Source organism: Chiloscyllium plagiosum, unplaced genomic scaffold (genome assembly GCF_037043375.1).
Source record: "Chiloscyllium plagiosum isolate Xiang-an unplaced genomic scaffold, Cpla_swu_hap1 HiC_scaffold_26, whole genome shotgun sequence".
Classification (NCBI taxonomy): Eukaryota; Metazoa; Chordata; class Chondrichthyes; order Orectolobiformes; family Hemiscylliidae; genus Chiloscyllium; species Chiloscyllium plagiosum.
The window spans coordinates 50423202-50442040 of NW_028270164.1; the positions used below are offsets into that span (position 1 = coordinate 50423202).

The window sequence follows — 18839 nt, forward strand, 5'->3', positions numbered from 1 at the left end:
GTAGTTTCTTTCACTGACTTTGACCATGTGGTCTCTGCCTTTGTCTCTCTTCCTCCTTTCTAAAGTGCCATTGTTTTGACCCCCACTCCCGGCTAAATTCCAAAACAATGCAACAGCTTATCAAACAGTAATTACTGCTCCCGGAATTCCCAGAAATCAGCTCCAACACCTACAATATCTCAACAAAGGAGCTCTTACAGCCCCAACTCTCTCCCTGTCCACCCTGTTGGATTACCCAGAATTCTTAGTAAAGTCAAACCTTAGGTTTGAAAGACCGCTTCAAATAATGTTGTTATCTCAAGCCAGATTTGAGTCAGGTATCAGACTTGTCTAATGAAGACAAGCAGGATCATAATACTCATTTGAAGACTTGAGTTCAGCTGAACAAAGATATTTCAGAGTCCTTTTAAAAAAAGGGCTGAGATCTTTAAAATTACTTGATTCAATAACAGGATTTTCATTTTTATCATCAAGAGCCATGCATGAAAGGCATATCAGGGAGATAACCAAGAACCCCTAAAACCAATGTAAATTCAGAAGAGACATTTTGATTACTTTTTGAACACTTGAAGTGGTGAGTGATGGTTGCACCACACAAACACAAGACAATGACCATTTCTGACAAGAACCTAACCACTAGTCCTAGACATTTAAAGGTGTTACGATCACTGAATCTCCGATGTTAACATCCTGTATAAGGTGGCAAGATTTCAAAATACTAAGTTATTTCTTCTCATCCTGTGGTGTATTCATGTCACTTCATTTCTATCAAATAAAAATGACAATTGTGCAAAGGACTCCAAATTGCAAGACCATAACATGCAACATTACAAATTTCAGCTGATCAATATATTTGTTACTAAATTAAACACCCAAACAGTAAAAAAGGTAGGAATGTTCTGTTTAGGAACTGCATGTAGTAACTGTTGAGCACTTTACTAATTTTACCTGGTTTCAGTAGTGCTAAAAATAGAAACTTCAGCTGAATAGCTCAGTATGTCCAAAAATCATTACTTGTGGGCAGTGTGAGAATATAAAAATATTTAAATAGAAGTGTCATGCTTATATGAATTAAACTAGACAAAATTTGAAGTAAATACCAAATTGACAAATAATACACAGAAGCAGAGTCATACTGTAGAATCCAGTTCAATTTCAATGCAGAAAATCCTATTTATACTGAATCAGATACAAAATAGTAGCCTCTACAGATTCTTTACATCCATTTGCATTTGTTTAGTATTATGCATTGCAGTCACTTTTTGAATGCCCCTCATATACACTTGTAACTAGTTAAACGCCAAGGTGTTCCAGTAAAATTAGCACTTATGAGATTTAACCTTTTCTTTAAAACAAAGAAAAACTCCATGATCACTGCAGCAAGTATCAATATCAATACCTCAAGGTTTGCTAAAGTTTTAATTCACCAGAGTTAACCAGCCTGTCCCCACCTGCATTATTTGTAGCATTTTTGGTTGGCCCTTACAACTGTGGAAGACCCCAAAATCATAGCTCTGCTAAGCCCAGCCAAACAGTTTAGCTTCAAGTTTTGTATCACTCAAGTCCACATTGTTACAATTCTAACAGTTATTTGATGCCATTACAAAAATAGATTCTCTACTGCTATAAAAACTGATCAGATTGGAGGCAATGAAAGTTAGAACCATAGCAAAAGGTTAGAACAAAATGAAACTCAGCCTACTATGTCTGTACTGGCAGAAGGTGAAAACTAAGAGCCCATTCCATACTCACTGTCCAGCAGCTGGCTGGAAGTCTTTAATGTTCACAGCAATTAAATACTTTTCCAGGTACCTTTTAAACAAGTTCAGGGTTCCTGCCTCCATCAAATCAGACAGTGAATTCCAGCCTTTAGGTTACACAGCTTTTCTTAAATGCAGAGCGTTCACCTGGCTCTTACCGGTTGTAATCTTGGCAACTTTCTCAGCGCTCACTTTGTTCCCTTTGCCCTTTGACAAACTGTATTCCACAACATCTCCGACATCCAACTCGTCGACATCACCCGAGAACTCACTGGGAACAAAATGTCAACTGGTCAAATTTAACAAGCTCAGAAGATCGAACTAAATACAGTCTTTGCATTGATTTTGTGCCAAGACCAATATTTCAGGAGAGACTCACATTGGCACATAAAGTATACTATGCAGGTTAATAACACTTCAGTACCACAAGTACAACATGTTTAAATGGGTAGCCACCACAGTGACCAAAATACACCAAATCATGTGTTGATTTTGGGAAGAAAACAGTTGTGCTTACTGGATGTGATAAATTGCCTTTAAAGTTGTAACTAGTCTAAAAGTATTACTTAATTGCGAAAGAACAAAATATTTTACACCAATACCAATTTTGGCATTTCATGGGTCGTCTTCTCTTTCTTCTCACCAAGCCCCACCCCCAATCAATAACCTATTGAACATTGCTCAATTTCAAAGATATGTACCAGAGAATGCTCTTGTGCTAACATTTGTCTTCAGCTCACTGTAGTGCTCCTGCAGAGCCAAATGCAGGCTGGAGGAACAGCACGCATTTACCACTTTGGCACTACACATCTTTGACGACAAACACTTCACAGCATGAACACTCCTTCATTAGGATTACCTTCCCTTCAGCATACCAGCACCTTCCACAACCTGGCATAACCGTCTTATTTGCACACGTTTGCTTTCAAAGCTAACCCATATCCTACCATTAAGACCTGTTTTGCATCAACACCTCTCATCTACTATTAGTACTACCTCTATTTAATGTTCTGTGCACCCTCACTGTTCCATTCACATCTTCCTATTTTGAAAACAGTATAAAAAAGTTTTTAGACCATTACAGTTTTGATACAAGGCTCAGAAACGTTAACTTCTCTCTCCCGATCCTGCTGGACCTGACGGGTTTCACCACTTAAAATTTTAAATTTTCAGCATCTGCACTTTCCTCTTATTTTACCAGACAACGGTTGTCCTGTTTTGCAAGTCTCGTGTTCCAGATGTGGTGTCTGAATTTGCAACTTAAAAATGAATTTGTTTAAAGTAAAAGCTTGCCAATTTCCCCCCCTTCTCTACAAAGGGAACTGTGATAAGTGAATAACTATTTTAAACACCGCCAAAAATGGTTAAAAGGAATATTGGATATTCAAATTATGAAGTCAACATCGTGGAATCTGCCAACTTGCTGCACAAGGTTCAAGACGATGCACCAACTTCACAGGAAAACCACAATGGGCTGAAATTGGGGCTTTGCCAAGATCATCCAGTAAACAAAAAGAAATAATTTGTGTTGCCTGCTGAGCAAGAACTAGAAGGCACAACGCTACCAAGGAACTGCATTTACCAGTCTACAGTGCAAGATATGATTAAAACACAGAATGCCCTCCCAAAAACTAATGATATCAGAATTCATTATAGCTTTTACAAGGGAAAACAAAACATGTTCAGAAAAAGCAAAATTTATTGATCGATGTGAATAGGTACTGAGTGAACCAACACAAGAGTAACACTGATTGGCCAATTATTTCTACTGCAAAATGTCCTCTCCAGTTTAAAAACAGTTACTGTACATCAGTTACTACTAAGTTCCAAGCATCTAAAGAGATGTACAATGTTGAGTCAACAAGACTGATATGTTACTAATGTTCTTCTGGTGCAAAGAGCTGCACCAGATGCCAAATAAAACAGGAGTAGTTTGACTAAAGAGGTACAGCTACATTTCGAATTAAATACAGCTGGACCAAGGTTTTATCATGCCCTGGAGGTTGTACAAAATTCATCATCTTGCACTCAGTTTCCAACACTGCTTCCTGAACAACAATTGTTGTTCAAATCTATCCATTCATAAGGAGGCCTGGATAATTAATTATGTCAGCTTAAAACCAAAGACTGATATTAAGTTGATTATAAATTCTACAAATGATGTGCTCCCAACTTTACCATTGCCTTCAATACAATGCCAAACATTTTAGGCATTCAAAAGGGAGACCAAGCTGGTGGTCAAGTCCACTCCAGATCACCTCAAGTTAGTTTATCTCATTGCCTCCATGGTATGGACCAGGCCAGTCCACCTCAAAACAGTTCAAGAACATAACCCAGACCCTAACTTTGCTAGTTATTTTAAAGGCATAATGTAGATATTCCAGGAAGGATGCAGCTGGTCAAACCAGCTAGTTTTAAGCAAAACAGAATTTACAAGATTAATGAAACACAAAAAAAACAAAACAGAATACCTTAATCTATCCAAAAACCCAACAGATTATACCAACTTAATACACTGTTCCAAATGATTGCACAGGAGAGACACCTGAGCATGCAAGAACAAACAAACATGGACTGGTTTCTTTGGGTCCAGCAGCTTCCAAACTGTCTGACTGCCAAAAACCAAATCGAACCAGAGTAAGGCTGAGCTGGGAGAACTGGCCACTCCCCTTTCATTGCACAGGTGTATTTTTTAAAAACTTGAAAGCTTTTGCCTTAGACAGTATCTGTTCGCCATAATCAAACTGGCCCTAAAACCCTTCAAACTTAGACTTTGTAGTCTCTCTCCTTTAAGACCTCTGGAAAAAAAAGCCAAGGACAGTATAACGAGCAGCATCGTACCCCTTGTCTGGAAATAGTTAAATCACAGTGGAAGCATTTAGTTTGGATAAACATGAGGTACTGCATTTTGTTAAAAACAAACAGGGACAGGATATGTACAATTAGTGGTAGAGCCCTGAGTACTGTTGTAGAACAGAGAAATCTAGGGATTATGGTTCATAATTCTTTGAAATTTATGTCACCAATAGACAGGCTGGTTGAGTTTAGTAAGCTTGCTTTCACTGCTCAGAGCTTTAAATATTGGGGTCGGGACAAGAATTTGGAGGCTGTACAGGATGCTGGTGAGGCTACTTGTGGAGGACTGCATGCAGTTCTGGTTACCCTGTTACAGGAAGGATATTAAATTGGATGGAGTTCAGAAAAGATTCACCAGGATGTTGCCAAGAGTGGAGAGGTTTGATTTATAAAAATAGGTTGGATAGGCTGGGACAATTTTCCACTGGAGCATAGGAGATTGAGGGATGACCTTCGAGGTTTATAAAATATGCAAGATATAGATAAGGTGAATAGCAAACTACCTGTTACATATATCTGATTTACAATAGAGACAAATATATATGATGAATATCTTTAAACAGTTGGAGTTAGATTCATCTCAGGTCTAGTGCAACTGCAAATGCAGAAGAAAATATTGCTCTAGGTAAGGTGTGATTCCTCAGTAACAGTATGCAACAGTATCAGATGTCTATTCTAAATCAAGAATGAAATGTCTGAAAACTACCAAAACAAAAAGGCTAAGCAGCAAAAGGGCACAAACAGACAGTGCAATATCTTTGAAATAAACTGAACTCAGATTGTAACCAAAGCCATGTATCTTTCACTCTTCCCATTTACATCACTCCATAAAAGCCTCAATGATTTTTGGGGCAAAGTTATTATATAAAATGGGGAAGGAAAGGGCAAAGAACAGTTAGAAATTTCATTAAGCCAAATTTGCCAAGACAATGCACATGAAAACAGCAATTGCTTTGAGCTGTCATACGAGTGTAGTCATGAAATCAGGACTTTAAAATTAATGCACAACTCTTTTCTGCTGGCACACAAAATTCACAACTAGCTCCAGTATCAGCTGGAATGAAACCTTTTATGTTTAACATTCTTCAGATGGCAAATACTTGAAAAACATATCAAAATTTAAAATATATACAGACATCTGACCCAACTACCAATCACTAGTTGCATGCTGAAATCGCTCATGAGCGACAGAATCACCTGGTGACTGTAGAGTTAATTTTTTCCCCACCTATGTTGAACATAAAAGTACTTAAGCTTATGGATTTTAGGAATACAAAAAAAGGGTCACAAGCTTGCACAATAATTGCCACTTAACTTATTTGCATCAACTGGGTGGCACAGTGGTTAGCACTGCTGCCTCACAGCACCAGAGACCTAGGTTCAATTCCCACATCAGGCAACTTTCTGTGGGGTTTGCACATTCTCCCCGTGTCCGCGTGGGTTTCCTCCAGGTGCTCCGGTTTCCCCTCTCAATCCAAAAAACGTGCAGGTTAGGTGGATTGGCCATGCTAAATCGCCCATAGTGTTAGGTGAAGGGGTAAATGTAGGGGAATGGGTCTGGGTGGATTGCTCTTGGGAGGGTCGGTGTGGACTTGTTGGGCCGAAGGGCCTGTTTCCACATTAAGTAATCTAATCTAAAAGTCTATGGAGTAATAAATTTGGTGTAGAATGCATTTAGCAGCTTAAATTCTCGATTAGAGAAATTATGTAGCCAGGGATCTCAACTTGATATTTGAAAATCAAGGACAGAACGTAGAAGAATGCAGCCTTAGAAATTCTACACAAAGTAAAAAAGTAATGCCAATGCAATCCAGATGATCAAAACTTTAAAAAGGTCTTACTTGGGATATCAACACATGAGCAAATAGTGAACAATGATTTAACTTTCACACTCACTGGTATGCATTTCACCAGTTAACTACATTCATATTTCATTAATACAATGTAGGAATCAAATATTTGGCTCACCTGTAGTGGAAGAAGATTTCTTGATCATGTTGAGAAGTTTCAATGAAACCAAAGTTATCCTTCAAAGCAGCTACATATCCTACAAGTCTCTTGGCATTGGGGTTACGATTTAGAATTTTGATTGACACTGCACTCTGGAGACCAGTTCTTTTAACTTCACAGATACTAAATTCAATCTACATGGAACAGTAGATACAAAAAAGTTGAAGAAATTTTATTTACCTAATATTTCCATGGAAGAAAGACTTTTTAAAAAAAAAAATAATCAGGAAGCATATGCCAAAGGGAATACACATACTTGTGATTCGCGATCAAGTGCTACTCTGAAAGGTTTTGGTAATTAAAAGAAAGTTCTCAATTTGAAACTTCAGATGAACTATGTCCAATGCTTTTAAAAGATCACCATGACTCCAGGAAGAGATCTTAGCTGGTTTTTCAACAGCCAGCCATGGACTACTTGGTTATAAAAAAAAAGATCACTACTTATCTAGGATTAAATTTTGCTAGTTTTTTTGGGGTTAAGACTTTGACAATCAATGTGATGCAAAAGGAGTAAATCAAGTTAGTAAAGTCTAGTGCTGTATATTCAGTGAACTCATATTATAATTGGAAACCTTAGACAGTACCATTTCCGAACTACTACCTTTAGCTCTCTGCTCTTGTACTGCTTTCCATTAATACCACTGGCTGTTTATGGTTTGCCTGCTCTTACTTGTAGGAATAAACTGTGCCCCCACTATTCATTCTTTTCAATAACCAAAAAAAATGAAGAAACAATCCCTCAAAAAAATGGCCAGTTTTTAAAAATATGCTGGGAATACTGTACAGATTGGAGTTCAATGTACTGTAAACATCAAGCTGCTTCATAATGGGAGTACACAATAATTCACCAGAAAAGCAAAATTGGCAGAAGTCGATATTGACGGTGTTGAATATAACAGGGCAAAGATCAGACAAAAACCAAAGACGAAGCTTTTCAATTCAATATAATGAGGACGACAAATTTTATTTTTTCAATACCCTTCCGCCAAAGGATGAAGTGTAATCAAGATAGACAAAATAGTAGCTTCCAGCCATATTAAGAGACCCAAGGCATTTAAACAGATTTTAGTCTTTGAAAATGTCACAACACAACGCATTTCAAAATTTACTTAGCAGTCCTGCCATATGGATCGACTCCTTGGTATACTGTATGCAGCATGTCACATTTGTAAATACTGATGAAATCGGTCATGCTGCATTCTCATTTTGTTTTGAAAATCAGTTTGAATAGGAACAAATTATTGGTAAATTCAGAACTTCATACAATGGCCACATGGTGGCTCTCTATCTGCTTCTTAATTTTAAAAAGGATGTGATGCACCCAAGCAGCAAAATGACGACATTGCAAACCAAGTCATCTGACATTAGCCACACCTGATTGTGGGAACTCCTGCACACAAATTTCCTGTGTTTTCCCTACATTATAACAGAAACACAATAAGTTCACTTCACTAGCTGTAACATGCTTTGTGAATCTCGAGGCTATTAAACCCATACATAAATACATCTCTTACAGCAAAAGGGCAGGAGTTTCAGCAATGTTCGGGGCAATATTTATCCATAGATTACTGAAAAACCAAGGTGTATTGTAGAATTTGATTAACAATTAGCAAGCACATTACTGATGTGACGACAACACAGATTAGTTTCCTCTATCTAGCAAGTCCCAAATACCTTTAGTTTGCACTTTTCCCTGATCACTGTCACTGACTTGGTATAGTTGTGTCAGCTCTCATACTATTCTAGAACTAAACACTTTTCTTAGTCTCAAACTTTCCACAAGGGTTTTTTTTTTTTTAAGTATTAAAAAAGAACCTAAAAATACATACAAGAGTCAAACATTGCTCTCCTCATCCTCATGGTAAAACCTAAGGTTCAGCACACATATTCCATAATTAAATGACTGTGGAGACATTAACTTACCACAACAGAAATCCAAATCATATTTCTGACTGGTCTTTCAGAAGTGTGTCAATGGTTCTTATAATATGATCTTTTTACCTAAATTAACAATCAAAAACCTTTATACGAGTAATTGAGCTTCTTATACCTTATCACCAAGCTGTGGAATTGCACACCCTTCCAGGTCTTTTATATGGTATGGTACAGTCATCCTTACCCCAGCTTCCTCATATGCAATGATTCCCTCTTCTGCATCCTAAAGAGCAATAGAAAAGAATGAGTTAAGCAACTGTTGAAGCCACTCCCTTCCATATTAACCAGGTCACATTTACAAAAATCTTTGTAGGATGCTTAGTTCCTAAAAGAGCCAACTACATTCAAGTAGGATGATGTATAACAAAATCCAATGCATGAGATCAAAGTTAAACTTTGTTCTTCAATTAAATTCTAAGCCATTTTTGAAAATATAACACTTCATTTCCCAAAACAGTACTTCAAAATATTTCACCTCAAATGTTTAGTACATATCATTGCTGTTTTACAAAAAAAAAGGTAAAAGCCTAGAATCACTTAAGGAAAGCTGGATAAGGAGGGAGCAAAGAACAGAAGTTGCTTTTGGCTAGAAACTTAATTAGACCAGCTGCATATGGTTACAGGAGTTAGCATGAGGTGCTGCTTATAAAGTATTCCCTCCATCCAAGAGGGAAAATTGCAACAGAATATTCTCCATTTGGTCCAAAGATCAAAGCTCGATACCATCCAGAGAACAAGCAGCTTGCTTGGCCAGTAGCTCATCTGCCACCTTAAACATACACTCCCTCCAGTACCAGCTGCATTGTGTACAATAGGCTTTTGCAATACAAGAACACATCTTTCAAATCCACATACTTTGCAACCTAGTAAAGAACAGATGGGGAATAAAAAACACCAACTCAAGACAGCCTGACTTTAGTATCAAAATCCTGGACCACTCCATCCACCCCAGAAGTGAATAAAAATTAAAAATCAAGCATTTGGAGAAATAGCCTGTTTCTGAACTATATGTTCCAGGAGTCAAACAGTGACAATGACATTACCATCAAGGTTAGATGAAAGTCACTTGAACCGATTAGTTCATTCACTCAGAATAGGTTCAAGGGTTGAATGCCTATACTAATCCCATCCAGAAAGTCTACATCCACTATTCTATACTGCAATTAATTTTTTTTTTAAAATTACTGTTAAAAGCTTATTTGCCATCTATAAGGCAGAGTTCCTAATGATCTTGTATACTTACAAGTTTTCTTACTTCTACCACTTAACATTACCCCTTCGTTCCTTACTTTGCAACCAGCAATAGGGTAGTCAGGATCATGTGACAAGGCTGGAAAAGGTTTCCACCCACTATACCCATGATGTACATTCAAGATTACACATTGTGATTTTAATCTTTACATTAGATTGAACAAAACAAATTGACAGACCCAAGGGGGAGTTATGTACTGGGACAATTTTAGACAAAAAGTTCTAGGATCTACTAGGGAACAAGCTATTTTAGACTCGGTAACATGCAAGGAGACAGGATTAAAGCATGATTTACATTAAAAGTATCCTCGAGATAAGAGTGATTACAGCATGAATTTCATAGTCAGTTGGACAGTGAAAAATGTAGGTCAAACTAATGTTTAAAACTTGCATAAAATGCACAAATGCAGAGATGGCTACAGTGGACCAGAAAGATACAAAAACTGTAGCAGACACTTGCGGAAATAATTCAAAGTTGTTCATGTGATTGTAAAAAGGAACCTTTATCCAGTGAACTGTATTTATTCTATTGTTAGACTAGTCTTGGGTTACTGATATAGAGTATGACCAGGAAAGGTGGAATAAAAGACTACGATTACATCGAGACAGAGGACAAGCTTTCAGTTGATCAATAACACTTAGAATTCTCTACACATGAGCAGTGGAAACTGGATCTTCAAATCTATTAGTTAGGTGGAGCTTTGAGACAACAGTTACAGGGGACAAGCAAGAAAGTGAGAGTTAAGGTCACGATCAAAATCAGCCACAATTTTACTAAATATTACAATAGATGTTAAGGGTCAAATGGTCTACTCCTGCTCTCATTTCTTTTATTTGGGCATTATTAGTCCAATCATTTTAGCAACCTTCAACTTTTATTTCAGATTTAATGCTCTTCATGATCATCTCATTTGGCTGATCATTTACAACAATTTGCTCTCAAGGCAAACTGTAAATAAAACATAGCTTCAGTCTTATCAATTGGAATGCTTTCCATTTAATCATATACATTGCTCGACTCAGGTTTGTTTCAAATGTTTTGTCACCATGCTAGATAACATCAGTGAGCCTCCGGTGAAGCGCTGGTGTTCTGTCCCGCTTTCTATTTGTGCGCCTTGGTCTGTTAAGGTGGGTGATATCATTTCCAGTACTCTTTTCCTCAGAGGTTGGGAAATGGAGTCCAATTCTGTCTTAATTGATGGAATTCAGATTTGAATGCCAGGCCACTAGGAATTCCCGTGCGTGTCTCTGTACCTGTCCTAGGATAAACGTGTTGTGCCAGTTGAAGTGATGTCCTCCTTCATCTGTATATCAGGATACTAGTGATGGTGGGTCACTACTTTCGGTGGGCGGTTTTCTGCCTGTCTATCCGATGCAGTGTTTGTTATAGTCCTTGCATGATATTCTGTTCACGACATTTGTTTTGCTGGTTGCTGCTATGGGGTCCTTTAGGTTCATCAGTTGCTGTTTTAGTGTGTTACTAGGTTTGTGGGCTACCGTGATGCCAAGGGGTCAGAATAGCCCGGTAATCATCTCAATTGTCTTTGATGTACGGTAGAGTGACTAGAATTTCTGGGTGTATTGTGTCTCCTTGTTTAAGAATTGGCAGACTGTGTTTATCGGGACTTGTTCTTCTTGAATACACTGTATAGGTACTTTTCTGTATTGGTATTGTAACCCTACCTGCAGATAAAGGGTGCACGACAGTCATCCTAAACAGAACAGTACATTGAAAAAGGCTAACTCACTGCTCACAGATACTGATACCTAATAGGTGGCAATAGACCTGACTCCACAGCTAGAAGACCATATCACAGCTACATTTGGCAGCACGGTGGCACAGTGGTTAGCACTGCTGCCTCACAGCGCCAGAGACCCGGGTTCAATACCCGCCTCAGGCAACCAACTGTGTGGAGTTTGCACATTCTCAGTGTCTGCGGGGGTTTCCTCCGGGTGCTCCGGTTTCCTCCCACAGTCCAAAATTGCTAACTGCCTGTAGTGTTAGGTGGGTCTGGATGGATTGCGCTTCGGCGTGGACTTGTTGGGCCGAAGGGCCTGTTTCCACACTAATTAATCTAATCAATTTGAAGAATCCTCATAAATCTGACCAAATTAACAAGACAGATCTCAAAAAAATGAAACCTGATAGATCCAACACACACTGCTTCTACGGATTACCCAAGGTACACAAACCAGGGCCCAGAACATACTACAGCACCCAGGAACTATGAGCAGCCGGAGAAACACATTTACACAGTCTATTCAAGAAGAACGGGTACCCAATAAAAACAGGCAAAAGTGAGTGTTGCAGATTTGAAGAAAAGAGTCAAGATTAGAGCGTGGCTGAAAAAGCACAGATCAGGCAGCATCCGAGGAGCAGGAAAGATGATGTTTTGGGCAAAGGCTCTTCATCAAGAATGAGGCTGGGAACCTCACTGTTTGGAAAGTTAAAATCCCCTACCATAACCACCCTATTATTCTTACAGATAATGGAGATCTTCTTACAAATTTGTTTGTTCCAGTTCTAGAAGTGGACAAGTAAATGAGTAAATTGAGACGTAAATTTTTGTTTGGTTGGCTTTGACCCCAGTATTAACTATACTTGTTGCTGTACTACAATTGGAAATTGATTCTGCATTAACAGTGGATAGAATTAATAAAAAGTGAATGCAGAGTAGCTGGTTTATCCAGTTGTGTGTTGCACATTTGCCTGTTTTGTGGGTTGTGGGGTTTGTAAAATGGTTTCGTAATGAACAAATGTACACTTTATTCAGGCAAAGACAAGATATCTCTTTAAAGAAAAATTGCGCAATTCTGGTCTCCCTCCTATTGGAAGGATGTTGTGAAACTTGAAAGGGTTCGGAAAGAGCTCAGAAAGAACTTAAGGATGTTGCCAGGGTTGGAGGATTTGAGCTATAAAGGAGAGGCTGAATGGGCTGGACTTGCTTTTCCTGGAGTGTTGGAGGCTGAGGGGATGATCTTATAGAGGTTTATAAAATCAAGAGCATGGATAGGGTAAATAGTTAACATCTTTTCCCTAGGGTGGGGGAGTCTAGAACAAGAGGGCATAGGTTTAAGGTGAGAGAGGAAAGATTTGAAAGGGACCTCAAAGGCAACCTTTTCCACACAGAGGGTGGGGAGTGTATAGTTTGAGCTTCCAGAGGAAGCGATGGAGGCTGGTACAATTACAATGTTTTAAAAGACATTTGGATGGGAATATGAATGGGAAAGGTTTGAGGTATATGGGCCAAGTGTTGACAAATGGGATGAAATTTATCTATGATATCTGGTCAGCATGCACAAGTTGGACCAAAGGGTCTGTTTCCATGCTGTGTACACCTAACTATTTTTAGAATTTAGGTATTTTGTTATGTTTCGATTTGAGTTATTCACATATTTAACTTTGAACTGGAAATGCTGAAAAATATTCTGATCTCGTGATGTCTTGAGTTTGCGCGTTGTGGGTCTTGATAAATATTGTTTGAGCTTTCTGTTGACATTGTTAATTAGCATGTACGTGATCGAACAGTTCAGAAGGATTAAGGACATCTGTTCTTAGTGTCAATGGTTCAGTGTAAATGAAGTGTTAAAATTTGCACACTTGTGGAATGTGTGGCAGTACTTCCTTCTCACCTCGAGGGCTGGAAGCTACGCATATTTCACAGTTGGATGTTGGATAACTGAATTTCTGTTTTATATTGAAGACTCTTAAAACTCATACACATTAGGAAAGGAACTTGTAATTTAATCAGCTGAATGGAATATGTATTAGAACAATCCTGATACATTTTCATGTATACCACACAGAGGATTTGAATTTATGAAGCTGAGAGCACGCGCGAGAACCTTCTTCCATAAAGTACATTCACTGACCTAAGGGTTCAAGGGACACAGGGAGAGACCAGACACAAGTTGGTGAAAGGTTAACTTTGTGGTCTGACTTGGGTGTGCACTTGTTATGGATTGAATGTGTGCATTCCCTGGAGCACAAGATCCAGGAATGTTATGAATTTAATTTGCATTTTGGGAATCTGTTTTTTTTTGAAAAAGAAAAAGCCATTTTATAGGACAATGATGTTGGGCAGGTTAGCTGAGCGAGATTACCTCATGACCTTTTCCACATAGTTTAGACTAGTCTCTAGTTATGGCGACCAGTGGAGTGCCAGAAGGATCGGTGCTGGGTCCACTACTTTATCATTTATAAGTGATTTGGACGTGACCATATAAGGTATAGCTAGTAGCTTTGCAGATGACACCAAAATTGGAGGTGTAGTAGACAGCGAAGGAGGTTACCTCAGACTACAATGGGATCTTGATCATATGGTCCAATGGGCTGAAAAGTGGCAGATGGAGTTAAATTTAGATAAATGCGAGGTGCTGTATTTTGGGAAAGCAAATCAGAGCAGGACTTGTACACTTAATGGTAAGGTCCTAGGGAGTGTTGCTGAACAAAGAGACCTTGGAGTGCAGGTTTATAGCTCCTTGAAAGTAGAGTCACAGGTATTTTTTTTTAAGATATTGGATTAGATTACTTCGTGTGGAAACAGGCCCTTCAGCCAACAAGTCCACACCAACCCGAAGTGCAACTCACCCAGACCCATTCCCCTACATTTACCCCTAACAGTATGGACAATTTAGCATGGCCAATTCACTTAACCTGCACGTTTTTTGGACTGTGGGAGGAAACCGGAGCACCCGGAGGGCACCCAAGCAGACACGGGGAGAATGATTGTGTGGAGTTTGCACAATCAATCAATCAGTCGCCTGAGGCGGGAATTGAACCCAGGTCTCTGGCGCGGAGGCAGCAGTGCTAACTATTGTGCCACCATGCCATAGATAACAGTGAAGGTAGTGTTTGGTATGCTTTCATTTATTAGTCAGAGTACTGAATACAGGGTTTGGGAGGTCATGTTGCACCTGTACAGGACATTGGTTACGCCACTTCTGGAACATTTCGTCAGTTCTACACTCCTTCCTATTGGAAGGAGGTTGTGAAACTTGAAAGGGTTCAGAAAAGATTTACAAGGATTTTGCTAGGGTTGGAGGATTTGAACTATAGGGAGAGGCTGAATAGGCTGGGGCTATTTTCCCTGGAGTGTTGGAGGCTGAGGGGTGACCTTAAGGTTTATAAATTCATGAGGGGCATAGATAGGGTAAATAGACAAAGTCTCTCCCCTGGAGTGGGGGAGTCCACAACTAGAGGGCATAGGTTGAGGGTGAGAGGGGAAAGATATAAGAGAGACCCAAGGGGCAGCTTTTTCACACAAAGTAGCAAGTGTATGGAATGAGCTGTCGGAGGAAATGGAGACTGGTACAATTGCAACATTTAAAAGGCATCTGGATGAGTATATTAATGGAAAGGGTTTGGAGGGATATGGGCTCGGTGCTGGCAAATGGGACTAAATTGGGTTGGGATAACTGGTCGGCATGGACGAGTTGGACTAAAGGATCTGTCTCCATGATTACATCTCTATGACAAAGTTGATTACATAGGATGCTAGTTATAATGCATACTGGAATGACAATTCCAAGTCAATTACACTTTTATTATGCTAGATTACTCCCTCAGTTTTAAACTGCCAACCAACAGGACAATCAGCAAGTAGCTTCAAAATAAGCTGGCAAGCTACCCAGACACTTAAATTACTCCAGAAGGCAGCAAATGCCACAAAATCCTCATATCGGCTCAGCTAAAACTTTAGATGAGATCATTTTGGTTTTGTGTTATCTAAACTGCATTAAGAGAACAGTTAGAAATTCAATTTAATTCAATACAAGTATTGAAGAGTCGCGTGTTAGGCAAATAACCCACATCCCCAGTTCCACTTTGCACAGTACGTTTATGCTATGCAGGAATTATCAACATTGAAGTTTCTGCAAAGTTCAACAGTTCGGCAGAATACAATCCACAAATATCACATCATGCATTTATGAGAAACAGAATGAACCAAATGAGGAACTCCAGTCAATAACTATTCACAATAAGACTCTACAATTCATTTAGAAATCTGCAAATGCCCACTCAAATTGACATTTTCACAAAAAGATTCAATTCAATATTAATTCACTACTTTACAAACCATGCCATAACTCCACCTCAAAAGCAACCAAGGCTTCAGCCTAAATGCACTCGACTATGAGCAACAACATGCATCTTACTGAACTGAAATTGGATTTCAAAGGATTTTCATACCTTTTCTTTTTTCTGCAAGGAAAATACAAAAGGAAAGAAAAAAGCAAAATTTTAAGAGTTTAAGAATGGGAGAAACAAAAAGGACAATGAGCATATGATTGCAGTTTTTAAGCACAATCAAGAGACTATTGAATACACATGCATGTTTTTGCACTGTGTGCAAGACAGGTTGCTAATCAAGGACCATCAAGATGTTGATCAAATTAATACCAGCCTATTCTCACTTTTGGAATCTCCCTCTTTCAAAATCAGTTTTGTTGCAGTGACCACAAAAAACACCAGCTCCCAATGCTCAGCTTCATTTGGAGGGGCGGGGCATAGCAGAAGCACACAAATTAAGAACCTTACCTCTTATTGTAATAGAGGTCTTTCTAATTGGTTCAAGGGGAAAAGAAAACTTCTACTTAATTAATTTCAATGGATTTCAGCTAAGAAATGAGTACCAGACAGTTCTGATCAAAGCTGGCTTCTTTCCTTATCTGGAGCATCATTCAGTCCACAAAATCACCTCAAGTACCTTAATGATCCATTACAGAATTTAACAGACAAACTTCAGACCAAAAGATTTCAAGACCAAAAGCTCGTTCCAGCAGCTTGACATTCTTTCCCTATCCTCCAACCAAAGAAACTCAGTTCCATGACTCTCCTCTTAGACCAGTCATTGTAAGCTACTCAGACAGTCAATTGGCAAAAGAAAGTCAACTAGCAGAATGCTACAGACAAGCATTTGGTGGAACAAAGATAATAATCAAAGTAACTCAAACATCAATAAGCCACAATCAGAACAGTACAATGCAGGAACAGGCCATTTAGCCCAACATGTTGTGCTGACCACAATGCCATTTTAAACCAGTCCCATTTGCCTACACATGACCCATATTCCTCGATTCAGTCTGTTCAGATGTCTAAATGCCTCAAACGTTGTGTTGTACCTGCTTCAACCACCTCCCCTAACAGCATGTTCAAGGTACCTACCAACCTGTCTAAAAACCCTGCTCTGTAAGTCTCCCTTAAACATCCTTCTATTCCCCACCCCCCCACCTTAAAATTTATGTCTCCTAGTATTTCCTGGCAAGACTCAAATATCATGTCCATTTTCTGGCAACATGGGTTCAAATAGCAGATGGTGAAATGTATTGGTCATAGAAATCTTGACTTTCCTATCGGAAAGATGTTGTGAAACTTGAAAGGGTCCAGAAAAGATTTACAAGGATGTTGCCAGGGTTGGAGGATCTGAGCTATAGGAGAGACTGAACAGCCTGGGGCTGTTTTCCCTGGAGCATTAGAGGCTGAGGGGTGACCTTATAGAGGTTTACAAAATCATGACAGGCATGGATAGGATAAATAGGCAAAATCTTTTCCCTGGGGTCGGGGAGTCCAGAACTAGAGGGCATTGGTCAAGGGTGAGAGGGGAAAGATATAAAAGAGACCCAAGGAGCAACTTTTTCATGCAGAGTGATATGTGTATGGAATGAGCTGCCAGAGGAAGTGGTGGAGGCTGGTACAATTGCAACATTTAAGAGGCATTTGGATGGGTATTTGAATAGGAAGGGTTCGGAGGGATATGGGTCAGGTGCTGGCAGATGGGACTAGATTGAGTTGGGATATTGAATTGGCATGCGTTGGACCGAAGGGTCTGTTTCCATGCTGTACATCTCTATGACTCTATAGAGCGCTAGCCAAGTGACCCATAACCACTGTCAATTGTCATTTAAAAAATACTCTTGACTAATGCCCTTTAGGGAAGGCAATCTGCCATCCTTACCTATTGTGGCCTGCACATGACTCCAGATGCTCCATGTAGACATTTATGGACAATTACAGGACTTTGGTACTAGGTGTTTGCCAATAATGCCCACATGCCATGAACAAACAACATGTCACTTCCTTCTATTTCTAACTTCAGCCTTACATTTCTTTAAGACTTAAAAGAATGACGACATTTTCAACGGAAGCAAATAAATTCAATAGTTGCATATCACAAGCATATATTCTAAAAATCACACCACTGAGTAACAGACAGGATAGAATTCTATACATCAAAAGACTGTTTCAAATGTCATTTCAGGAGAAGTCAGGAGTTTTACCTACTGAAGGCAAAAACTGTGGTAATCCCAAGGTGTTATATGCTTTTAATCCATCTTAAAAGTAGCAATGAATATAGAAGAGGCCATATATTTCCTAGCTGAAAGGTATACAAGGATGCAGCAAGAACAAATTAGCATGGCGCTTGTGGAGACATGTTAAATTTATTTTTTGAAGGTAGACTCCACTCAGTATTTCTGCATGACAATGCCTTGGCAGGGTTGGGGGGATCAAGACCTTAAATTCACAGCATTACCTGGCAGTATGACAAGCTGCATATGTGATGCTCAAGTTTGCTTCACTGCAACTGCACAGACTGGATAGGGTTAGGGTTAAAATTGGCCATTTTATATAGTAGCGTGTCTCTGTAGTAGAAAATGGCACGAAAAGTAGACAGATCAGATAGGGAACAAGAGAGCCCATGGAAGCCAGTTAAAGTGGAAGATTGCTACTTTTCGTCTGGGAGCAGAAGTGGTGAATGCAGGGAGGAATAGTGCTTCTGTTAACTAACTCCATGTAGCTGAAGTGCTCTTCACAGAGAAGCTGTGAAGGCAATGAAAACCTGCAATAGCTACAATTGTCAAAAACTAGATACTCGTATGCAATCTTTTAAAGTCCAGTGATATGCACTCTCAAGAACTTAAGTGGGAGGTGAGAATTTGCTGAGTGGGCCTAGGCTTGTGTTTAGACATGGAGATATAGCGCCAGTTGAGTAAAGTACTGTCTTAGGAGGAAAAGATCAAGGCTGG

The 18839-nt window shown here is 39.2% G+C and overlaps 1 protein-coding gene across 6 annotated transcripts in view; it reads right to left on the reverse strand.

Annotated features, from left to right (window-relative positions):
* csde1 (cold shock domain containing E1, RNA-binding) overlaps positions 1 to 18839 on the reverse strand; it is a 97373-nt gene that overhangs the window by 26298 nt on the left and 52236 nt on the right. For all 6 annotated transcript variants that reach the window (XM_087973716.1, XM_087973711.1, XM_087973717.1 and 3 more), the window contains 3 exons: positions 8677 to 8784; positions 6585 to 6760; positions 1919 to 2031 (listed from right to left, as the gene is read on the reverse strand). In XM_087973716.1, the coding sequence (XP_087829842.1) occupies positions 1919 to 2031; positions 6585 to 6760; positions 8677 to 8784 (397 nt within the window). The remainder of the gene's footprint in view (positions 1 to 1918; positions 2032 to 6584; positions 6761 to 8676; positions 8785 to 18839) is intronic.